Consider the following 22,642-nt stretch of genomic DNA (forward strand, 5'->3'; position numbering starts at 1 on the left):
AAATCCCAGATAGGGGCCTCTGCCCACCTCTAGAACTCTACAGGGTGCTGTCCACACCCACAGCAGAGTAGAAAGGGCAGCAGGAAGTGGATGTTAGTTTCTTGGGCTGCCATAACAAATTACCACAAACTCTGTGCTTTAAAACAATAGAAATTCATTCTGTGACAGTTCTGGAGGCCAGAAGTCTGAATCATGATATCAGCAGGGCTGTGTTCTCCATGAAGGCGCTAGGGGACAATCTGTTCCTTGCCTCTTCCAGCTTCTGGTGGCTATTGGCACTCTTGTGGCTGCGTCCCTCCAATCTCTGCCTGCCTTCACATGGCCTTTTCTTCTGGTTCTGAGACATCTCCTCTCCTGTGTCAAATCTTCCTCTGACTCTCTCTTATAAGGGCACTTGTCGTTGGACAAATGCGCAGCTAGATAATCCAGGATGATCCCATCCTGAGCCCCTTAACTTCATTACATCTGCAAAGACCCTTTTGCCAAATTGCATTCACAAGTTCCAGGGGTTAGGATGTGGGTGTTTCTTTTTGGGGCCTAACAATCACCAGGGTGTTTAGGCAGAGAGAAGACCAGGGATTCTGCCCTGACATCCTCATCTCCTGTGTGTTGTGGGAGGGAGGCCCTAATTTCCCAGCACCCAGACAATTGGAGGAAACAGAAGGCCATTGAGAGGTCTGGAGGATCACTTGCCAGGCAGGACACTGGACAGGGACACAATGATCCTGAAGTCCTAGCCAGACCCCAGGAGATTCACCTTGCAGATTTGAGTCAGCTCAGCTCTCCTGGAGCTTCTGCCGATCTTTTCCCGGGTCAGGACAGAACGTTGGGTAAAGGTAGAAGCTGCACAGTAACAGCATCTGGGACAGAAAGCAGGGCTTGGAACCATCAGGATGAGACACCCCAACAAGAAGGTGACACGAGGCCAGAGAGTGGCCCTTCCCTGATGCCATGAGGACACCCAAACTTCCAGCTCTCAGATCCCATCTCGGAAGGGAGACCTCTTGGGATGGGGAGATTGCTCTGACAGGGAACTGAAGTTTGCACCAACCAAGTCTCCAGTGAGAAGGAGTTACCTTTAGTTGCCAACAGTGTTTCTTTTCTCCTCACATTTGAGTGCATAAATGATAAACTTCCTGCAAATGGTAAGGCTGCCAGGCTTTATTTTTTTAATGGGCATATGTTATGTGTATTATTCTACAACTTGCTTTTTTAAAAACTAGCACTTTATTGGGGTATGATTGTGCGAATTGCTTTCAATACTTTATACATTACAGACGTATTTCTGTAACAGTATGTTTGCTGTTTTACCTTTTTAAATCTACACACTATAATTTATTTAACTAGACCCCTATGGATGACTCTTCAGGTGGTTTGTTGAACTTAATTGAATTAACAAGTGAATCAGTTGAGCAATGTGCAATGGTGCTCATTCATGTCAGAGTTGCAAACATGCAGTATTTTCTTCCATTTCTCATAAATCTATATAGCTCTGACCTCCACATTTCAGCAAATGAAAAATTAATTAAACGGCCCCAGAACCACTGGTCAGAAAAATGCACTGCAGCTGTCACCACCTTCCAGAGCACTCTGAGGAGTCAGAGGGAGGGCAGCTTGCCAAGACACAGCCATTCCAGGGTGAGTAACACTTTGAACTCTTGAACACGAACTGTTGGCAGTGTTTACTCCACTTCATGTTAGTCAACTGTCACTTCTCAAAGAAGGGCAGCAGGACAGGGATCTTTGCCTCATTGCAACATTCCAGTTGCAGTGGCCCTCTTGAGAGGAACTCCCTGCATATCTCTGGGTATCCTTGGGATATGAAGGTGCAGAAAGGGCTTGGCTGTATTTTCACCTAGTGTTTCTGGTGGGGCCTCTCTTTCTGTCTTGAACCCTTTAGACTGTAAGTGACAGAAACTCTGATGTAGGTAGAACAGGATCTGTATTGTCTCAGGCAAATGAGAAGTCCAAAGACTTCAGACATGCTGCATCCAGATGTTTAATTGGCACCATTAAGACTACCTGTCTCTCCATTTCTGAGCCAGGCCTGCTGGTCTTTGTTTTTCCTCCATGTGATGTAAGATGTCCACCAGCTGCTACAATCTCATCTTTACAGTTCACAACCTCAGAAGAGAGTTTCCAGAGAGTTCTAGCAAAAGTCTCAGGGAAGACTCCTATTGGCCTGGCTTGGGTTATGTGTTTGTCCTTGAGCCAATCACACTGCATGTGTGCATGCGTGCGTGTGTGCGTGCATGCGTGTGTGTGTGCATGTGTGTGTGTGTGTGTGTGTGTTCTAGTTAGCCAGGCATGGTTCATGTGTCCCCCTACTGGGCGTGTGAGGAGGCTGCCCCACCTGAGCCACACAGACGGAGCTGGATTAACGGGGGAGATGTGGCTTGCCAAAGAAAGGCATGACTGACAAACAGGTGTCCATGATGCCTGGCCTCCATCAGGGTTATACCTCTGTCTGTAAAGAAAATGCTTGCTTCTTGGCTACAGAATTGGATATGGCTGGATTCCGAATTCAGAGCTGTGCAGAGCAGTAGGACCCTGCTCGGGCCTGTCTTAGGTTCCTACTTCCCAGTCTCCCGCAGGCCAAAACAGTGTGGGTGAGGTGCCCATCCAAGCTCATACCCCAAGTCCAGGCTTTCCCTGACTCTTGTGTGGGCTCTGTGGACAGTGCAAACTTTCAACCTGTGAGGAGACTTTAGCGGGGCAGCACAGCTGAATTCAGGTGACATGAAGTTAAATAGTAAGTGGCTTTTCTCAGCATTTCAGGGCACCCTCTACCTGGGCTCAAGGTCTTTAGTTCAGGGCCAACCTTGCAGTCAGCCCTTGACTCCCTGATTCCCATGCAGTGGTCTGGGCCTCTGCTGTCTTGGGAAGATGGGGCTCAGTTGTACTTGCTGTCTGGCTAGGAACCAGGCCTGGCTTGCAGCCTTTCTGCTGGGAGTGGTATTTTTGTCTCCTGGCTATGGGAAGCATTCTTGGATTTGGGGTGTGTGCTGTGCTGGGGACTGGCTGGGGTGAGTCCAAGGACAGGGAGGTGCTGGAAGACAGCATTTGGGGATAGCCTTAAGGATATAGCCCAGCTTGGGTTTCTAAGCAGACAGCATATATATGGGGCATCTGCCCTTTCTAGAACCTCCAGGGGGCAACCTTCCCATTTGACCTCCATAGTAGGGTTTCTGCTGGTCCCTACCTCAGTCTCATATTCCTCTTATGTGGTCCCAGATGTCTCCCTGCTGGAATGCCCTCTCCTGCCTGGCCAATCAATACGCATCCTTCCAAACCCAGCTGCGCTCGAGTAGGCACTTGATGCAAGTGAGAATTTGGCCATTCCCAGCATGTGAAGACGTGCTGCAGCTTGTGTTCCTTCCAGTGGCCAACAGCTGCAGCTCTGAGCCTCAGGGCTTCTGTAGACCCTAGAAAGGCTGCACTGCCTCAGACCAGGAAGTTAACTCCCTCCCATAACTTGAAATAGCCCTCAACCAATGACTGACAGGGATTTGTGTATAAAAACCCAGCTCCCTTGCTCCCTGAGTGGGATGACTCTGAGGTGTGTGGTTTACACAGTTTCCCCACGGTCTCCCTGTGGGATTGAACTCCAGATGCCCAAGGTGGAGACTTGCTTGCTGACACACACTTCAGTGGTCTCTTCCCACCCCCCTCACTCCTTCACTCCCTTATGAGCTTTCCTAGGACCACCGGCAGTTATGGACTGGATTGTGTCCCTCCAGCCCCAAGTGTGACTGTATTTGGACCTTTAGGGAGGTAGTTAAGGTTAAATGAAGTCATAAGAGTGGGGCACCAATGTGATAGAATCAGTGGCTTTATAGGAAGAGGAATTGACAACAGAGATCTCTCTCTCTCCAGGCACACCCAGAGGAGAGGCCATGTGAGGACACAGAAGGAAGACAGCCGTCTTCAAGACAGAAAGAGAGGCCCCACCAGAAACTAACCCTGATGGCACCTTGATCTTAGATTCTCAGCCACCAGGCCTGTGAGAAAATATATGGCTGTTGGTTAGGTCACCCAGTCTGTGGTGTTTTGTTGTGACAGCCCTAGGGGACTACTAATACATCTGCCAACTAACCCACTTGCTCTGGAATCTTTGTCTCAGGGTCTGATCCCAGGACTTCTAACTAAGACAGGGACTCAACCCTGTTAGGCATTAGGAAAATGCAAATTAAATCCACAAGGTGATACCATTTCACACCCACCAAAATGGCTAAAAGGAGAAACTTTGACCACACCCGTGCTAGTGAGGATGCAAAGCTGTCACATACAGCTGTTGGAAGTGGGAAATGGTAAACCATTTTGGAAAACTTTTTGTCAGTGTCTAATAAAGCTGAAGATATGTATATCCTATGATCCAGCAATACCAACCCTAAATACACACCCAGGGGAAAGACATACACATGTTCACCAAAATTCAGGGGCAAAAATGTTCAAAGTAGTACTATTTGTAATAGCTTCGAAAATGAAAATAGTACAACTTGAGTCAACAGTAGAATGGATACACAAATTGTGGCCTATTTATGTAGTGGAATATTATGCAGGAAGAAAAAAGGAAAGTACAAATCATAAATGTACAACTTGACAAATTTCCAAAAACTGAGGGTACACATACATTCTGCACCTAGATTAAGAAAAGGAACACGACTACTGCCCCAGCAGCCCCCTTCCTGTCTCCTTTCAGCCACTGCCTTTGTCAAGGGAAATGACCTCATTAACCTCTAGCACCATTAAAACTGTATATAAATGGAGTCTTCTGGGATATACTCTTTTCTTTTATATGTTTCATTTGTGAGATCATCCATACTGTTTTGTGCAGTTGTAGTTCAATTTATTTATTCATTTTATGATTGATGGCCTTCTGGGTAGTTTCCAGTTTGGGACTATCATAAATAGTGCTGCTGTGTGCATTCTAGTACACATCTTTTGGTAACTATATCTAGGCATTTCTTTGGAGTACATTCCTTGAATTGTTGGTCCATGGCTTGTTTTGATTTCATTTTTCATCTTCTGCTGTCCTGATCCCCATTTACATTAGCAAGGAGGCCTGCCCTCCTAGTTGAAGTCAGTGGGCCTCAGTTTCCCTCTGTGGCTGGGGCATGCCTGCCTAAGACTCTAAGATCTTCTCAAGGCAGTAGGATCAGGTTGTGGGCCCTTTGACCTACTGGCCCAGCCCCTGGCATTCCTGAGGCCAAAGGTATCTGAGGGGAGGGGCGATACTGCAGGCTCAGTTCCAGCCGCCCCACCAGCTAGGTGCAGGGACTGGGCAGTGGGTGAGCCTCCAGTCAGGGCTGAGCCAGCACGGGAGGGCTGGAATGGCCAGAGCCCAGCCCAGGCCCAGGGTTCCCTGGGGAGGGGGTGGGCAGGTGATGGACCACTCTGTGCCCCACTGACTGGTGGCTCATCCCCTTAGTGCCTGCCTGCTCTTCTTGGGACTCTATTGCCTTTCTGTCTACTGGGGACCAGGGTTGCTGCCTCACTGGCTTGAGGATTAAAGGAGATTGAAGATGCTTACCCGGGCCCAGTGGGGCATGGGTAGCCTATTTCATAGCCAAGGAGGCTGAACCCAGAGAGGTTACAGGGCTTCTCTGAGTCACACAGGATTTGAGCCCAAGTCTGTCTGGTTCTAAAGCCTGTGCTTTTTCAACTTAATGTGGCTACCTGCCTGGGGGCCAACGTGGTGTGATTTGAGGGGTGTAAGGAAGGCCAACCCCCATAGTCAAGCTATGTCTCTTCTGACGCTTGAGTTTCCACCATTAGAACCTTATTCCTCTGGGTTAAATAATAACCTTTTCTGGAAGCATGTAAGAATGAGGGACAAGACATACAATATCTAATGTTCTGTGGTCAAATGATAGATGGCAGAATTGAAGAGCAAAACCCTCAAGGGGAACGAAGATCACTTCATTCGCCCCCTCTTCCTCACTCCCACCCAGGTCCTGTACCATTTTATGAATGGAAACTGAGGCCTGAGAAGGGCGCTGAGTTGTTCAGACTCACATCTATGACCTACCCCAGGGAGCTTCCCTGCTTTGCCAGAAGGACCCAGGATGGCAGAGACTGAGCAGGAGAGGCCCAGCTGAGGGCCCTGGGGTTTTTCAGTCAGGGTCTGCCCCGGGGTTGCCAGGGAACAGGTGTCTGAGGCACACTTCTGCAGAAGGGAGGGAGGTGTGGGTGTGGTCTTGGGCCCTGAGATAAGCCCTGCCTGCCTTCCGTCCACTGCTGGCTCACACCTACGCCCTCCACCCCAGTGCATGGGCAGCCCCACGTCTCCACCTGATACTGCACAGCTCTAGGACTGCAGCTGGCCTCCCCCTGTCCAGCTTCCTCGGATTGTACCAGACCTCTGCTAAGCTGCTTCTGATCCTGCACCAGGTCCCTTGAGACATGGGATTCCTTGGGGCAAGGTTGTCTTAGCTGCACAGGCACTGACAGCCCACAGCTGCTGTCCCTCTGGCTTGGGTTGGGGCCCTCACAAACAGAGCCAAACTAGGATTCAAGGGCATGGAGTTTATTTGCAAGGTGAATCCAGGAGAGAAGGAACCTAAGTGGGGAGAGAGAGAAGGCCCTGGAGTCGGAGAGGCTTGAATCCCATCTGTGCTGCTATTCACCTTCTTAGAGGGTCAGTTTCTGCATCTATAAAATGGGAATCAAAATACTGCTTACCTCTGGTGTGGTGGGAATCAAATGTGATAAGGCTTGTAAATGGTGGGGGTGGTGCTACACCTGGGGGAGACTGATAAACGGAGCTTTTCCTTTCCTCCCTGGGCAAGGATCAGGCTGACTCACCTAGTCTGGAGGCACCAGTGACCTGCTGTTTATACCGAACCTTGCTGCTCCCCTCACAGGGCCTTCCCCCTCTCTCCTTCCCTCTTTACCTTCAGTTTTCAAACTCAGTGACTGATATCAAAGCCATGCTAGGTCAGGATAGGCTCTTGGGACCCAGGAATGCTTTGAGCTTTCCTTGCCTTGGGAATTCATAGCTGGGAAGACAGACAATCATGTGGCCTGGTGGTGACAGGGGTGTGGGCTTTGACATATGGGTAGAAGTTTGTGAGTCAGGCCCAGGGCAAGGAGGCAGTGAGGGAGAGGGAGGAGTCAGAGGGGCTGGGGTTTGGGGGGATAAATTTTTCTAGGAACAGGAGGGAGGTGAGCAGAGAAAGGTAGGCAGCTTGTATTTTGAGGTTCCTGGCAATCGAAGTCCCAGGCAGGTATGATTACTATGAGTAACAGATGAGGAAATGGAGGCTGGGGGATGTGACTTGCCTGGTAGCAAGGACTGTCAGAGAGGGGCTGCCAGGGTTCTTTCTGCTACACCCACTCCTCCATCCTCACCAGGGCCACAGCTGGGGGCCCCTGGGTCCAGACAATACTGTCCCTGTGCATGGGGTGGGGATGGAGCCTGGAAGGTGGCAGCCTTGGAAACTGAGGCAGGGTCTCTCTGCTCTGACTTCTCCCTTGCCCTTCCTGACCAACCCAGCCTGTATGAACTTACCCAGCGCTGCCAGCCCAGACCCCTAACAGCTCCCTGGATGGAGATTGGGTGGGAAGGGGGAAATCCTCGACTTTCACATTTTTTGTTCCAACTCCATATGAATTTTGCATCTATGATATATCCATGTTTGTTCTTAACATCAGCAAGGTTTATAATGACTTGCTAATTACTAAGATAATTAATCCGCCTGCAGATAAAATAAGACATCTAGAGTTTATACAGTGATGCAGACCTCTGTTCCTCAGTGTGAGTAGGGGGAGAGGTCCAGACGAGGTGGGCATGGAGCCTGGATGAGAGGTCTTGGTTTGCAGACCCCAGCATGGCGCCTCCGGGGGTGCAAACACATGCGGATGTGTACTGGAATCTGCAGAGTCACGGGACATTTCCATACATAGTTATGCCCACATGTGCACTGAAACACCCCTACATCCACACGCATGAGTGCAAACCAATGCACACACTCACTCTATGCTTACATATTCTTCATGCACGTGTACTTATACATTCTTGGACACAAACACTTATGCCTACATGTATGCCCATATCACTTGAGCACATGCCAATAATTCATAAAAAGGCTCATATCCATAAAAGGGCACACACACCCATAATCTGTAAGCATGAAATTGCACACACACCCTGCAAGCATATATGCATCCTCATACATGCACACACATCTCTGTAGTCACAACCAGGCAAAGACTTACATACTTGGGGGCATTCAGTCACTCGTACTTGTAACATGTTGGCAAGCACAGGAATGCACACATATGTGGATTGTGCATGAATACCCATCACATGAGACACAAACTGAAAGGCCTGTTGACATGCAGAAGCATCTCCAATTGTGCACACAAGAATCACATTGTACACATAGGTGTCCCCTTGTGTGCATGTGTTCATGCACCATCTCATATTAGCCAGGTGTGATTCCGGCATACCAAGTTCACTGCACTGCATCAGAGTCATAGAGAGGAAGCCTCAGATGCCTGGTCTTAAGTGGTATGGGCCTGCCCCCCTCCTTGGCCTCCCTGTGCTTCCCGTATCCCCAATCTGCCATCTCCCAGGAGGAGCCCTCCTTCCACCTTGGGAGTAATTAATGTGCGTGGCAACTATAGAGCCTCCAGATGGAGCAGAATATGTACCTACTTCCGGGAAGGGATCTCCCCAGCCTGGCAGCTGGGAGCCGGGAGGCAAGGAGAGACAGTGGCCTTCTTGGGTCTACACAGCAAGGTCTGGGAAGAGGCAAGACTGGGATCTAGCCTTTTCCAAAAGGGCAGTTTGGATCCTGGGTTGCAAGGGAGCAGGACACCCCAGACTTCCCCTCTTCAAAACACCTGCAAGTCTCCCATTGCACATGCTTTCCAACGAAGATGCTAATCCAGAAAGGCCCTGCTCAAAAGGCATATTTCTTGGTGGGGAGGTTGGGTCAGCTGAGGAAGGAGACTGGTCAGCCCCTCCACCATCACTGAGCTCCCTGGGGGACCAATCAAGAGGTGGGGGACTGATGCCAGCCACAGAGGAAGCAGGCCTGCAGCCGAACAGGATCCTAGATACCACAGCACTGTGAGACCCGGAGGACCCTCTGTACCAGCTGGTTGGGGTGGGACATGGGCGTGCCTCCAGGTCCCTCCCTTTCTCATCCTGGGAGGTATCATGTGTATCACTTTTGCGTATCAGGTTCCTTATGAAGAAATGGAACCTACACCAGAGCAGCCAGTGCTGGAGGGGATGTAAGAAAAAGGGCATTCGCACCAAGTGGGTGCAGGATTGCAAATCTCAATCTCAGTCTCATTGGAATATCGAAAGTGTGTGTGTCCTTTGACCCAGCAATTTCACATTTAAAAACCCGCTCTCTGTGGACAAAGATGTATAAACAAGGTGTTTACTGCAATGTGTTTATGCAAATACTAAATGGAGGCCTTGCAAAGGGCATCAGCAGGTGAATGGTTAACTAAACTGCCTTCTGTTCGTGCCAGGGACCACTGTGAACAGTTAAAATTGAGAGACTGGGTAGATCCATGTGTACTGGTCTGGAAAGATGCCAAGATGCCCATGGAGTGAGGAAAGCAGTCACAGAAGAGGGAGATTTATGTCTCCACTTATTATTTTAAACACCTCTTAAAAGTTGAATATAAAACCTATCGGAATCCATAGAAAGAGGCTCCATAGCGTATTCTCAGAGTGGTTACTTGCAGTGGGGAGAAGACTTACTTTTTATTCTAGATACCCCTATATTCTTTTGATTTTTTTAACCACAATCTTTTGGGTGCATATTGTCTTACTTTTATACTAAAAAAAGGAAAGAATTAAGATTTTTTATCCCATTATTCAACAGATGGAGGCCCTGAGGAGGCAGCAGCCCATTCCAGGTCATGCACGGCCTTGACTGCAGCTCTGACCTTGATCCCCCCAAGGATTGTCCCCTTGTTGCCCAGTGGCAGGGCATAGGGGCCAGGAGAGGAGCCATGGCTTCCTTGATGGGGGTGGGTGGAGAAATGGGCTCTGGGTTGCAAGCCAATGAAGTGGGCAGAGGAAGTCGGCCCACCTGGGTATGGAGAGATGTCCCCGTTCCTGGGAGGATCAACTGTGTGCCTGGATAGTGATTCTTTATCACTGGGGGCCCTGATGCCCCTGTTCTAGACTGGGGCTCTGCCTGGTGGACCCTGGCTCTGTCACCTTCAGAAACACTGCTAAGAAATGCCACCCTTTGCTGAGGGCCCAGTGGGTGTTGCCCCTGGTTGCTGTGGGTGCTGACCTACACTATCTTACTTCACCTGAGGAAGCAGTGCTGCCCAATGGTTAAAGTTATCATCTCTGGGGCTAGACCTGGGGCCAAGACTCCTATAGCTGCTCACTTAATGTCTCTGAAACTCAGTCTCTGTCTGTAAGTACTTCCCCATAGGGCTGCTGAAGGCTAAAATAAAGTGCTTATACCAAAGAGTAGAAACATTCCCAATATCCATCAGTGGATGAGTGGGTAAACAAAATGTGGTCTATCCCCACAGTGGAATATTATTCAGTCACGAAAAGGAATGAAGCATTGATCCATACTACATCCAACGAACCTTGAAAAGATCATGCTAAGTGAAAGAGACCAGATGCAAAAAGCCACGCATTGTATGAGTTCATTGATAGGAAAAGTCCAGAATAGGCAAATCCACAGGGATAAGAAGCAGATGAGTAATTTCCAGGGTCTGGGGGAATGGGATATGGGGAGTGACTGCTAAAGGGTGTGGTGCTTCTCTTTGAGGGCAATGAAAATGTTCTGGAATTAGTGGTGATGGTTGTATAACTTTGTGAATATACTAAAACCACTGAATTGCACACTTTGAAAGGGTGAATTTCATGGCATTTAAATTATGTCTCAATAAAAAATATGCAGCAAAAAGAATTAGGAGTGAATATAGAATTTGTGTGCAAATGAATGTTTATTGATGGGAAACCAAATGAACTTAAATATACATCTATGAGGTAACATGCATTATGGAACAGCCTTATGATGATATATTATGTGGTCATAAATAAAATCTTGTTTTAGAACATTTTCTAAATTGAAAGAAAGAACTTATCATTAGGACCGTGCCTGACACACGAAGTACCATGAGCATGGGCTGTTGGTAATGAACTCCAGGGCAGGCCTGTTGGGTCGGTCCTTCCATCCTGCATAGCAGATGAGGAAACCGAGGCTCCGAGAGGGGAAGTGCTGTGGCTGCATTGCCCTCCTTCTGGCCTGCTGTCAGGGGAGGGCAGAGTCTTGGCTTCAGGCCAGCCTGGGTGCCTGTCCTCACTCTGCCCTTTTCCAGCTATAAGGCCCTGGTCCATCCCATCCCTGCATCGCCCTGAGCCTCCTGCAGCCTCCATGTCCCACCTGTGGAGGGGGACTAGAGTCTCTGGGAGGAGTTTCAGAGTGTGCAGCCCAGCTGAGTGCCATTATGATGCCTCTGGGACAGGGTCCAGGCAGCAAAACAGGGACCAAATGAGTGGAGAGAATCCAGGGAGATTGGATTGTTTCTTCCAGGCCCGCCTGCCTGGAGTAGTGGGCCGACCATCCCTGGGAGTGACCTGCTGGCCAGGGAGGAAACCTCAGGAGGAGACGATGCGAGCTGATGCCAGAGGCACGACCTTTCCTTGCAGGTCATTGTTCCATTCGGCATCCTGGGATCCCTTTTCAATCTGCGGTCCTCGGGAAAGGCATTCTACCTCCCTCAGGCTCCCCTGCTGAGCCAGCCCAACATAGTGGCTGCGAGAACATGCTCCCGGACCCAGAGCCCACATCTCAGCTTTCCTGCTTGTGCATTCTGATTGCATGATCCCGGGCAGGGAAGTTCATCTCTCTGAGCCTCAGCTTCCTCTTCTGCAAAATGGAGAAAACAACAGTGCCCACCTCACTGGTCCTGTGATGATTAGAGGATAAGTGGGTGTAACATGCTTAGCACAGGGTCTGGCACACTGAAAGCATTCATGGCTTGCTGGCTGTTACTATTACTATTATTGCATTATTAACTGTGAAAGGACCGGAGGACCTATGTGTGCCTGGAGGCAGGGGGCTGGTCCCCTGAGCTCCTTCTGTCTGCCAGCTCTCTGCTGCTGTCCCCCTTGCTCTCTTCCTCACTGAGTGATGGACAGGCTGGGCCCGTGGCGTCCTGGCAGGCCTGTCCTGGCAGCTGCTCCTTCAAGGCGAGGCCCTCTGTGCTTCAGAGAATTAATTAGGCCACATTCCTCTTCCAGGGCTCCTGGCGGGCCCGCACACAGCCCCTTTCCTAGCTGCTGAGGGCTCTTGGCTTGGGTTCCTGGCAGGCTGAGGCGAGGCCCACACTCTGCCTTCCCCTGAGAGGGGCTGGGCGGGCCCTCTTGAGCTGGAAGCCCTGGCCAGGGAGGAGCCAACACTAAGCCAGCAGCCGAAGGCCGACTCCTGTCCTGGCTCTCCCCTGCTTAGCCGCCTTCACTGGCTCCTCGTCACTCAGGTTCACATTTCTGGCATTGAATGCCATTCCCAGCCTGGCCCCTGCTGATTAGACTGGCTGCCTTTCTCCAGATTCTTTCATGCTCTGGCCAGACCACCTCCCACCCCAGCCTATGACGCCCTTTCTTTCATCCTAGCCTGTGCCAACCTTAGCCATCCTTCAGACCCTGCCTCCCCCTGCTTCCCTTACCTGCTGAAGGGCAGCCATAACATAGTCCACCTTCTGCTCCTTCACTTTGCCCTGTGTGTCTTCCCTGCCAGCCTGTGAGACTCTTGAGGGCAGCAAGGGTGGCTGAAGCATGGATGCAGGGCATTTCAGGGGGTGAGAGCCGCTGGAGATCTCCCTGGGTGGAGGCTCTTCCCCCAGCCAGGTCCTCAGCCTTGATCTGGTGCTCAGGGGGGCACTGCCCATTCCCATCTCCCCTTCTCCAGGCTTCCCCACATCCCTTTTTTTTTGCTCCCTGAAAAGGGCTGAGAATACCTCCCTTCCCCTCAGAGCCTTACCGTCTGTTGTTCCCTCTGCCTGGAACACTTTTGTCCATCATCCTCCTTCACTTAACTGATTCCCTTGAGCTTGGCCTAGATGTCACCTCCTTTAGGAAGCTACCCTGAGCTCCCCACCCCAGGGGCTCCATCACAGTGTGATTGTCCTATCAGAGAGTCAGGACAGCATAGAAGTTTAGGCCCTGAGGTTTAAATCTCAGCTCAGCTATGTATTAGCTGTGTGATTTTGAGCCAAGTTGCTTAACCTCTCAGTTACCTCTTCTATAAAATGGGAATAATGATAGGATTGGCTGCACAGGTTGCTGTAGGAACCAAGGAATTCATATGCAGAAAGCACTTAACACTCAATAAATGTTAGGTACTATTTTTATCTTAATATTTAACAGCGTGTCCTTAATGGCTCTCTCATGGCCTCTGAGGGCAGGAACTGGGACTGTCTTGCCCACGAGTCTCCTGGGAGGTGATTACTCATGAGCATATGACTCCTCTGAACTGAAATCCCAGCAACCTGGTATCTAATTTTAATTAGAGAGAGAGAGAAAGAGAAAAATTCCTTGGGCTTCTTTCCTTAGTGAGGGCGTTGGTGAGGAGAGGCAGCCCAGGGAGGAAAAAGGCTGGACATGTATCAGGCCGCATGGCTCTGGACATGGGGCCTCCCTGCTCTGTGTCTTAGCTTCCTTCTGCGCATGTAACTCCAGCACATCGGGATCACCCTGTGCCCCCTTCTGGCCTATCTCTGCCTGGTGTTCCAGTCAAAAAAGAACACAAATTTGACCTATAAAGCCTTGAGAAAGCCTGTTAAGTATTTATGAGAAGGCAGAAGAGGGCAGGAAAAGGGGAGATTTTTGTCCCCCCAAATCCAGACAAACTTCCTAAACTGTTGACACCTTTCTTCTCAGGGTTCCATTTACTGGGCAGCTGCTGCCCATAGATCATCCTGTCTCTTCCAAATCTCTGTCCCACTGTCACCTACACTTGCCCCAGCTACTTGGGATGTGCCTAGAAGCAGGCAGACTTCAGGTGTACACGGCCCCTTGGCTCTGTAAACTTCTTGTCCAGTGGAGAGATCTGTGACTGGGGGAGGGCCAGGGCAGGACACCCCTAAAGTGCAGGGCCCAAGCAGAGTTCCCCATTTCCTGGGAACATGGATTCAAAGCACTGTGGGGTCGCCTTGCCTTTACCTGCCTCCCGGGCCTCCTCTCCTCCCTTGAATCATCTCTGCTACTGAATCATTTGGGTCTCTGATCTCTGAACTTGGGCCAGGGCCACTGGGGCTGGTGCCAGGGGTAGTGAATGCCTGGTTCCCTTGGCCTACAACATGCCCTCAGCCAGGATCTCGTCACCCCTCTGCCCAGCCTCCGTCACACCTGTTGTCCCGGGATTGTCCCCTCAGCTGCCCAGCCTGGACAGTGGCTGTTGCTTCTGGGGTCCCAATGAGGCAGGGTCATTTTGAATGGGATGCTGAGTGACCAGGTGTGAAATTCCACTGGCGTCAGGCTTAGCTGGGACTTGAGAGGTATGCTCTGGTCCTGGGCGGCAGTAGGAAGCCAGTGACTAGGCCAGTCCCATTACACCACCCTAACCACCCAGGATGTACTGTGGACCCTGAAGGGTGGGGGGAATACTTGCTTCTCTGCCTTCAGGCCCCTCATTCACTCTTGCCCTGTGCAGCCCTCTGGTGTCACATTTGCAAAGCCCAGCTCTGAGCAGGTCCCTTGCTGCTCACAGAACTTGCGTGCCTCCCCATGGTCCCTAAGAGAAGGCCCAGGACCTTGAGGTCCCTCCAGCATCCTCTCCTGCAGTCTCCCCTCCCTGTGCTCCGGCCACATGGCTCCTCCGAGGGAACCTCCTTTGCCATGCCTATTGCCACACCTTCCTGCCCCCTCTTTCTGGGCCCCCCTCCTGGTTTTCTTTCTGTTTATTTGAGGCTCACTCGTCTTTGGAGACTACGGGAATAGCACCTTGGTCCAGAGGTCTTTCTTGGACTGCCCCTCTCCACCCAGCAGCTGCAATCTCTCCCCTTAGGCCCTTTTGTGCTGGGCCTGTCCCACCTGTTACATAATCACCAGTGATGGCCTGACAAGCAGCCTCTGCCTCTTACCAGGCCCAGGGCTGAGCTTAGCAGCTTGTTTAGTGTTCACACAGCCCTACAAGATAGGAAATATGATTTTCTATTTTATAGATAAAAAAATCTGAGGCCCAGAAAGAAATTTGTTCAAGGTCGCACTGTAGTAGTGATCCATGAATTTAATCAACAAATGTTTGTTAAATACATACATACATACATATGTACTATAGACTCTGGATTCAAAGCCTGATGCCACCACTCACTTACTGTGTGACCTTGGGCAAGTCAACTGCCTTCTTTGTCTATCAGTTTTCTCATCTGTAAAATGGGGATAATAAAAGTACCCATCATAGAGTTGTGAGGATGAAACCAGTTAATCTGGGTGAAGTACCAGTATACAGTAGGAGTTCAGTATGTGTCAACATGGTGTTCTTCCACACGGGGGTCAGGGCTGGCTTCACAGACAAGGCAGGCTTAGAGCAGTGTATGAATCATTATTTTTCAATAGCTGGCTCAGGCCACAACCTGCCACTCCTAACTCAGGTCTGGGGGAAAAGGGGCTCTTCGTAGAAATGCAGGCTGTAGGTCCAGACAGCTGACAGCATGGGTGGCCCTAGCTGATGGCCATCCTGGGACTCAGGGGGGCTGCTTCTTGGACCTTGGCAGGATTGGCCAACCCTAAAGGCCTGGGCTTCTTTGGTCAAAGAATGTTGAACCCCCTTCTAGCAAGGCCCTGACCAAGGCTCAAGGTGAGGGACAAGGCCAGGGGTGGGCTGTGGCTCCAACAGAGTGCCCATTGCTGATGAGTAGGGTTGGAGTCCATCTGGCTCCAGCCCTCACTGGACAGATTCACTCTGGGAGTCTAGGCAGCCCCTGGCAGCACAGGGCAGCTGGAGCAGAAGTGGGTCTTGGCATCCTAATAGTCTTGACTCTTTCCAAATGTGCCTGGGAAAGCTCTGGCCTGAGGGGGATGTAGGTCCTGGAATCCTGGGTGTCAAAGCTGTCAATGGCTGTCCAGGCATGTGAGAGGTAAAAGTCCAGAGAGGGTGGGTTAGCAGCCAGTGATGCCAGCAAGAGTGTGAGGAGCTCTGACCATCTGCCTCAGGCCTCTTCCTTCCCCTTCCTTTGTCCCTTTAACTTCCAAGCAGCCTCTTTCTGAGAGGTGCCTCCCACCCTGCTTCAGCCAAAACAAAATACCAGAGTACCATTTCATTGTTTATTATAAACAAGTCTGCAGGTAAATAATCGAGTCTAAAAAAATACATTAAAATAAATAACTGTAATTCTTGAAGTTCTTAGAGCAAATAAGTTATATACAGACAGGTGAAGCAGAGCAGGCCCTTCTCACCAGGAGTGTCCCAAGGGTATAAGGGTACAAGGAATCTGGGAGGGAGAGCTAGAGGGAACAGACAGGGGCCAGCCCAGACACCAGGCCTTGGGCAGGCCCACCCAGCCTCCTGGGCTGGCTTTGGCGTGAGCATCCATCAGAGCGTGTCACTCCCCGGTTAGAGCCGACCAGATACCTCTTGGGACGTGGCCTCTTCCCAGGCGGTTCCTTTCAGCAGGGCTGTGGGGCCACAGCCAGTGTGGGAGGCCACTCGGCAGCCTGGGGGCTGAAGGCTTTCCTGGGCAGTATGAGGGTACTGAGCTGCCTTGAAGGAGGGTCCCTCATCAGGGACAGGGGGCTGGAGCCTGTGCCCCAGCCCAGGGCTGCCCCTCTCCTCCTGTCTCCACACAAGCTTCCTTCTCCATGTTCCTTTAGCAACCAGCACTATCTCTTCCTCCGCCTGGAGTGTGTAGGCCTGGGCTTCCTTGTTGCCTCCTGCTGTCGCCTAGCAAAGCAGATCTTGGCTGCAGAAATGTCCCTGGAATAGAGAAGGGTCACTTTCACATCCCAGGAGCTGTGGACTGCCTGGGAGTTCCCTGTGAGAGGCAGTTGTAATAAGACTGGATCCCTTACTTGCAGCTGCCTTGGGGTAGGGTGGCCACAGCTAACACTGCAAGCAAGGTCTGCATGTCACATATCACGGAGAGGTCAGACTAGGCCAGAAGATTCTTTGCCCACAGGGGCTTTGACAAAGCTGACATGTAACACAAAATGCCACTGTAATAACCAGAAGGCCAGGCATGGGCCAGGGAATCTCCTGTGACCTACCTTCCCATTCCACACTCTGCTCACGTTGTTCTTTCTAGGGTGTTTGCCTCCCCTCACCCAAACCCTATCTACTAAAATTCCCATTCTTCAAGGTCCAGCTCAAGGTGGTCCAACCCAGACAAATATGGGTCCTAGCTGCCCTTTGAACCTAGTGGGGGATTCTGACAACACCCAGGTAGCCTTGTCCTGGCTCAATCATTCTAGCTTGGGAGCTAGGGGGCTGGCATCAGTTCCCAGCTATGGGAACTTAGGCAAGTGTCTCAACCTATCCAAGCCCCTTTCTTAGTCTGTTCAAGAAAAACAGGCGTGAACTGGCACGAGGATGGGTACAGGTCAGCAAAGCAAGCTCTGGCGCACTGTGAAGTGGCATGCACTTGCAAAGTCTTATCGTGACTTTTTAAAAAATCGTAAGACAGTTGTTTATTATGTGCCGGGTCCTGCCTATTCCACATCCTGCCTTTTCTCCCCTGTTTCTGCTGCTCCACAAAGATGGGAGCCCCTGAGGGGTCAAACTGGGCCCAGCATTAGCCAACCCTGAGGAGTCATCAGGGACAGAGGCAGGAGTGGCTGACACCTCCAGAGCTTCCACTGGTTGCCAGACCGAGCTCAAGGCACTTCTGTATGTCAACCCACGTAACTGCATGACTCCATGAGATGGATGACTCTCAAGTCCCTGTTTCAAAAGTTGGAACCTGAAGCACAGAGAAGTTAAGTGATAAGCCCAAGGTCACAAAGCTTGTCTGTGGTAGGGCTGGGATTCAAATCAGGCAGTCCTGTCTCAGAAGCTGCCTCTCAAGCTAATCTACTGCACAGCCAGATGTGGGGTTTCTGTATGCAAGTTAGCTTGGTTGGACAAACATACATGGGTACCTCCTGTGTGCCAAGCCTTGAGCTGAGCCCTACTGAGGCTGCCAGGGAGGCGACCCACTGGGACGGGGGAAGGAGAAGGCTGGATACTTGGCCCTCCTAGATACCAGTATGTGAGAGATGCTTGATTCAGACACAACCTAAATGAATGTCCTTCCACAGCCACAAGCCCTCAAGCCCTCTAAAAAACTCCACTTCCAGGCCCAGTGATAACAAGGAGCAGAGTGGTTAAGAGCACAGGCTTTGGAGTCAGCCAGATGCCGTTGACAGCCGTGTGATCTTGGGCAAGGGCCTCACCGTTCTGAGCCTCAGTTCTCTTGGCTGCCTAATGTGGACCCAGTCCTGCCTCACAAGGAGAAGGGAAATGTGTAAGACATACAGGAGGCACTGAATCAGGGCAGGTGCCCCTTACCTCAGCCGCTGGAGGAGCTCTCCTGCAGAGGTCCATGTGCTTCCAGCTTGGGATGTGTCTGTAGGGGACCCACCACTTGAGACTGCCACAACTCCAGCCCTAAATGACAGCATTTGGGCCTCAGTGAGGGGCTGTCCAGGGCCCCAATGCCACCTGGCTGCAGGCCCAGCCCAGCCCCAACTCCTCCCCACCCCTTCAGGAGCATATCTGTTTCCACCTATGTGCACCTGGCATCCTTCCTTTCCCAGGCAGGGTGGGGACCAAGGAAAACTGAGCTACCGGGAATGTATTCTTAACCCAGAAAGAGGCAGCTGGGTAGCTGGCCTTCCCAGAATCTGGCCACCTGCAGCTGAGCATGGCCCTTTGCAGGGGAAACTGAGGCAGGGGCGGAGCCACAGCTTGAGTCTCAGAGGAGGAATTTCTCATAACCCATTGTGGGAAGGGGAGGCTTGGGCTTGCAAAGCCAAGTTTCTGCTTTCCCCAAATGCTCCAAGTACAGTAGGGAAAGAACAGTCTGCCACCCCTTTTACAGATGGGAAAACTGAGGCCAAGAGAGTAAGAACCTTGGTGAAGGCCCACCAATAATTCTGGGTCAACCCTGGGATGGTGCCATGAACTCCCAACTCCAGATGCTGCTTCTCCACCAAGAAAGCTCCAGAGTCCCATGAGCCTCAGGTCTGAATCCAAAGCCCAGTGGACTTGGTCTGTCAGACCAAGGCTGCAGGCCCAGCTCTCCTTCTGACTAGCTGTGTGGCTGGACAGAACAAGTCCTGTCCTCTGTCTGGGTCTGAGCTGCCTCAGCTGTTGCCTGGGGAGAATCCCTCCTGCACACAATGCTCTCAGAAGCCCCCAGAGCTGGGCAGCAGGAGGGACTCTGCTGTGGCTGCTCCCCTGCAGGAAGGGACACTGCCCATGGACCCAGAGCAGCCTATGGCCCTGAGGACCCTGCTGTCCCCCATTAGCCACTTTGCTCCTCTGCCCATCTCCCAGACAGCCGCTGCTGTCAGGGCAGGCCCGGGCCCCTGCAGGCTGGGTGCCCACTTACCAGGGCCTTCGATGGCAGAAGGTGGCACAGGCGGGGTCCCTGGCACTGCAGCATTCACAACGCCTTGGCAGGGAGCGGCGCCGGCGTCTTGGCGGGTTTCCCAGGCCGTAAGGAGCTGTCTGTCTGTGGGCAGGCCGCCAGCAAGGTAGTGGTGTAGGGTGGAGAAAGATGGAGAGGGAGAAGGGAAGAGGGAGAGAGGAGATTAGATAAACCATGACCATTGGCAAGCAAGGACTGTCCACACTGCACACTGGGATGGTCACCCATGCCATCAGGGCAGCAGAAGGTGACCAGTCCCTGACCTCAGGAAGTCCTACCACATGCTCCTCCCTAAGGTGCCAGGTAGCTCTCGACAAGACCCCTCCCCTCTCTGGGCCTCTGCTAGCCCCACCTGGCCCTGCTCACTAAGACTCCTGGTATGGGGATGAGGAGATAGCAACTGCCCCCTCCCCAGGCTGGGAGGTGGGAGTCCTCCCACCCCTTCCCCATCCCAGGGGCAGGAACTTGAGCTAATGAATGGAGCCAGGCTGGTACCCCTGTGGTCAGCTTGCCCTAGAAGAGGAGAGGAAATGCCACCTCACAGAAGTAAACACACAGGCCCACAGCCAAGCTCCCCCCACCTGGCCACCACTTGCCTGGAGGGGTGACAAATGTGTCTTAGAGCTTTAACTTAAAAATGGTGTGTGTACATGTGTATGCATGTGTGTGCTTGCATGTGTGTGAGATCAGGTGGGATTGGCTTCAGAATCAGAGTCAGGCCAACGTGGGCTGGGGACAGGGCAGGGGCCCTGTGGCTGGTTGGACCAGCACCTTCAGGTGCCAGAGCTAATTTTAGATGTGGTTGGAGTTGCAATGACTCCGAGTGTTTGGATGCGGATTATCTCTACACACGCTTACGTGCTGGGCTTCTCCTGCCTTTTGAAATTTGGGGAAAGGAAAAAAAAAAACCCCACAAATAGACACAAAAACTTCAACCTGAAGTATGCAATGGCCCAGAGGCAGTGCGGGTGCAGACAGAACAGACAGCAACAGCACGGGGCCCCCATCCCAGCCCTGCCGGGTGACACAGGGCAGGTTTTTCTCCTGTCATTTGGGGACAACAACACTACTTGTCTCAAAGGGGAGGATGGGAGAGGCTCCTGAGATGATAATGCACGAGAAGCCCTTGGCATTGGGCCTGGCACAGTCAAGACAAGGGCGCTGTCATTAATCATATTATTCTTGGAAGATCATGCAGGGGCAGCATGGCAGACTGGATGTGAGCTCTGGCATCCAAGGATCTAGGGTGGGGCCTCCACCTACCACTTACTCCTTCCTGTGTGATCTTGGGGGAGACACCTAACCTCTCTGAGACTCAGTACCCTGAGCTAGGAGACGCAGTCAATACCTTCTCACTAGGCTGTTGTGAGAAATCTCATAAGATAGCCCTCTATATTGTTTAGGCGGCCCCCATGTGGGAGTGAAACAATAACCGGTAAGTATTGATATTAGCCCAGTGATCCTATCTGGAGGCCCAGGGAGAGCCCTACTGTGCCAGAGGTTCCTCAGTACGCCGGGAGCCCCCAGCACCTGCCCCCCGGCCCCGCTCCTAGCAGCCCCGCCTGGATCCCCGCAGTTGCTCACCCAGGAGTGTTCACCCAGATGATGTCCAGGTGGCAGAAGTAGACGCACTCCTTGTCGAGCCAGGAGCTGCAGGAGCAACGCCGAGGACGCAGGTGGGAGCCTCGGGCACGGGGCGAGGATGCTGGTTGCTCCGGGGTGGCAGTGGCCTGGCCTTTGCCTGCACACACAGGAGGGAGAGAGGGTGGAGAGGTGGGTCAGGGCACTTGGCACAGCCGCGACAGGGGGACCTGCCGGGCTCCTCCTCTTGCATAATTGAGGTAGTTGGCATTCTCACTGCTCAGGAGCTCCCGGCCAGCCCGGGGAAGCCCCAGCCGCTCTGGTGGGGAGGGCTGATGGCTGCCTTGTACCTGCACCACCTTTGTACTTGCAGAGCCCCTGAAGCCACCACTGCTGCCAGGATCCCACTCCTGTATGCCCACGGCTGGCTTGGGGGGTGCACCGCGACCCCAGGGGGCACACCCACGGACAGACCCGGGGCCACTGCAGCAGGCGAGGCCAGGGCGGCTCACCTTCATGCAGGGCCACAAGCAGTGCCAGAGCAACTGAGCACCAGGCGGTGGGCATGGCGACCATAGCGGCGGTGGAGGGCACAGACTGGACCTGAGCAGACAGCGTGCCTGTGGCCAGCGTCCTGCTGCCAAGCTGAGCAGATAGCTCATTGCCTCGGTGCCCTGGCGGCCTCTTATAATACCAGGCACAGCCCCGCCCCCAAACATCCAGCCCTGCCCTGCTGCACCGGTGGGCAGGGAGCCAGGGACACCGCCTCCTCCTGGGGCGCCTGGCCCGCCCAGCCTCCGCGGTGGGGAGGAGGACCAGGAGGTGGGAGGAGGAAGGGAAGGCCCCTGCCCCTCCCTTTGCGAGTCCTGAGGCTCCCCTGCAGCCCACAGGGACCCCTCCCAGTCTTGCTGGACTTCCTCAAGTCATTCCCAAATGCCCTAAGCCCCTCCTCCACTCTCTCCATGGCAGCTTCACAGGTCTTGCTCAGAGGTAAGAGTTGGGAGGGGGAGAGCCCATGAGCAAAAGCCTCCCCCCACTTCTTGGAGGAAACCCTGCTGCTCTCCGTGCCCACTGCCAAGCAGGCTGAGGATGCCCCTTCTACTGTGTGGGAGGTGAAAGGCCTATTCAAGGCTGTGTGGCCTTGGGAAAGTCAGAGCCCTCTCTAGGCCTGATCCTCAGCGAAAGACTCTGCTTACCCCTGACCTCTGACCAGCCTGGAGCTGCCTCATTCCTATCGCACCCAGGAAGTGCAGTGTCCCTCTTCCCTCCTTCCTCTCCTTTCTCTCTCCACGGCCTGGGGACAGGTGTCCTGGTCTTTCCCAGAACCTATTTAGTTGTTCAGCCATAGGCAAGGACATCCCTCCTGGGCTTCAGTTTCCTTGTTTGCAAAGTCAAGCCCACATGGGGGATTCTTAAACGGGTTGGCTCACAGCTCCCTTGAGACTAAGAAGAGGAGTTAGAGCCCTTCCAGAAAGACGTCCCTGTGGGCACA

At 52.2% G+C, this 22,642-nt stretch overlaps 1 protein-coding gene and 1 long non-coding RNA gene across 2 annotated transcripts; one reads left to right on the plus strand and one right to left on the minus strand.

Annotated features, from left to right (window-relative positions):
- Positions 1-639: 639 nt before the first annotated feature.
- On the plus strand, positions 640-11,046 carry LOC118916296 (uncharacterized). The gene is made up of 3 exons (XR_005026333.2): positions 640-1,145; positions 1,491-1,638; positions 9,852-11,046. It is a non-coding gene; the product is annotated as an uncharacterized LOC118916296 (long non-coding RNA).
- Positions 11,047-16,253: 5,207 nt separating this feature from the next.
- On the minus strand, positions 16,254-21,819 carry EDN2 (endothelin 2). The gene is made up of 5 exons (XM_036893088.2): positions 21,663-21,819; positions 21,154-21,310; positions 19,531-19,653; positions 18,486-18,584; positions 16,254-16,916 (listed from the first exon to the last, which is right to left on the minus strand). Exons 1-5 carry the CDS (start codon positions 21,724-21,726, stop codon positions 16,823-16,825), a joined length of 537 nt encoding a protein of 178 aa, XP_036748983.2. The 5' UTR covers positions 21,727-21,819; the 3' UTR covers positions 16,254-16,822.
- Positions 21,820-22,642: the final 823 nt, after the last annotated feature.

This window comes from Manis pentadactyla, chromosome 4 (genome assembly GCF_030020395.1).
Source record: "Manis pentadactyla isolate mManPen7 chromosome 4, mManPen7.hap1, whole genome shotgun sequence".
Taxonomy (NCBI): Eukaryota; Metazoa; Chordata; class Mammalia; order Pholidota; family Manidae; genus Manis; species Manis pentadactyla.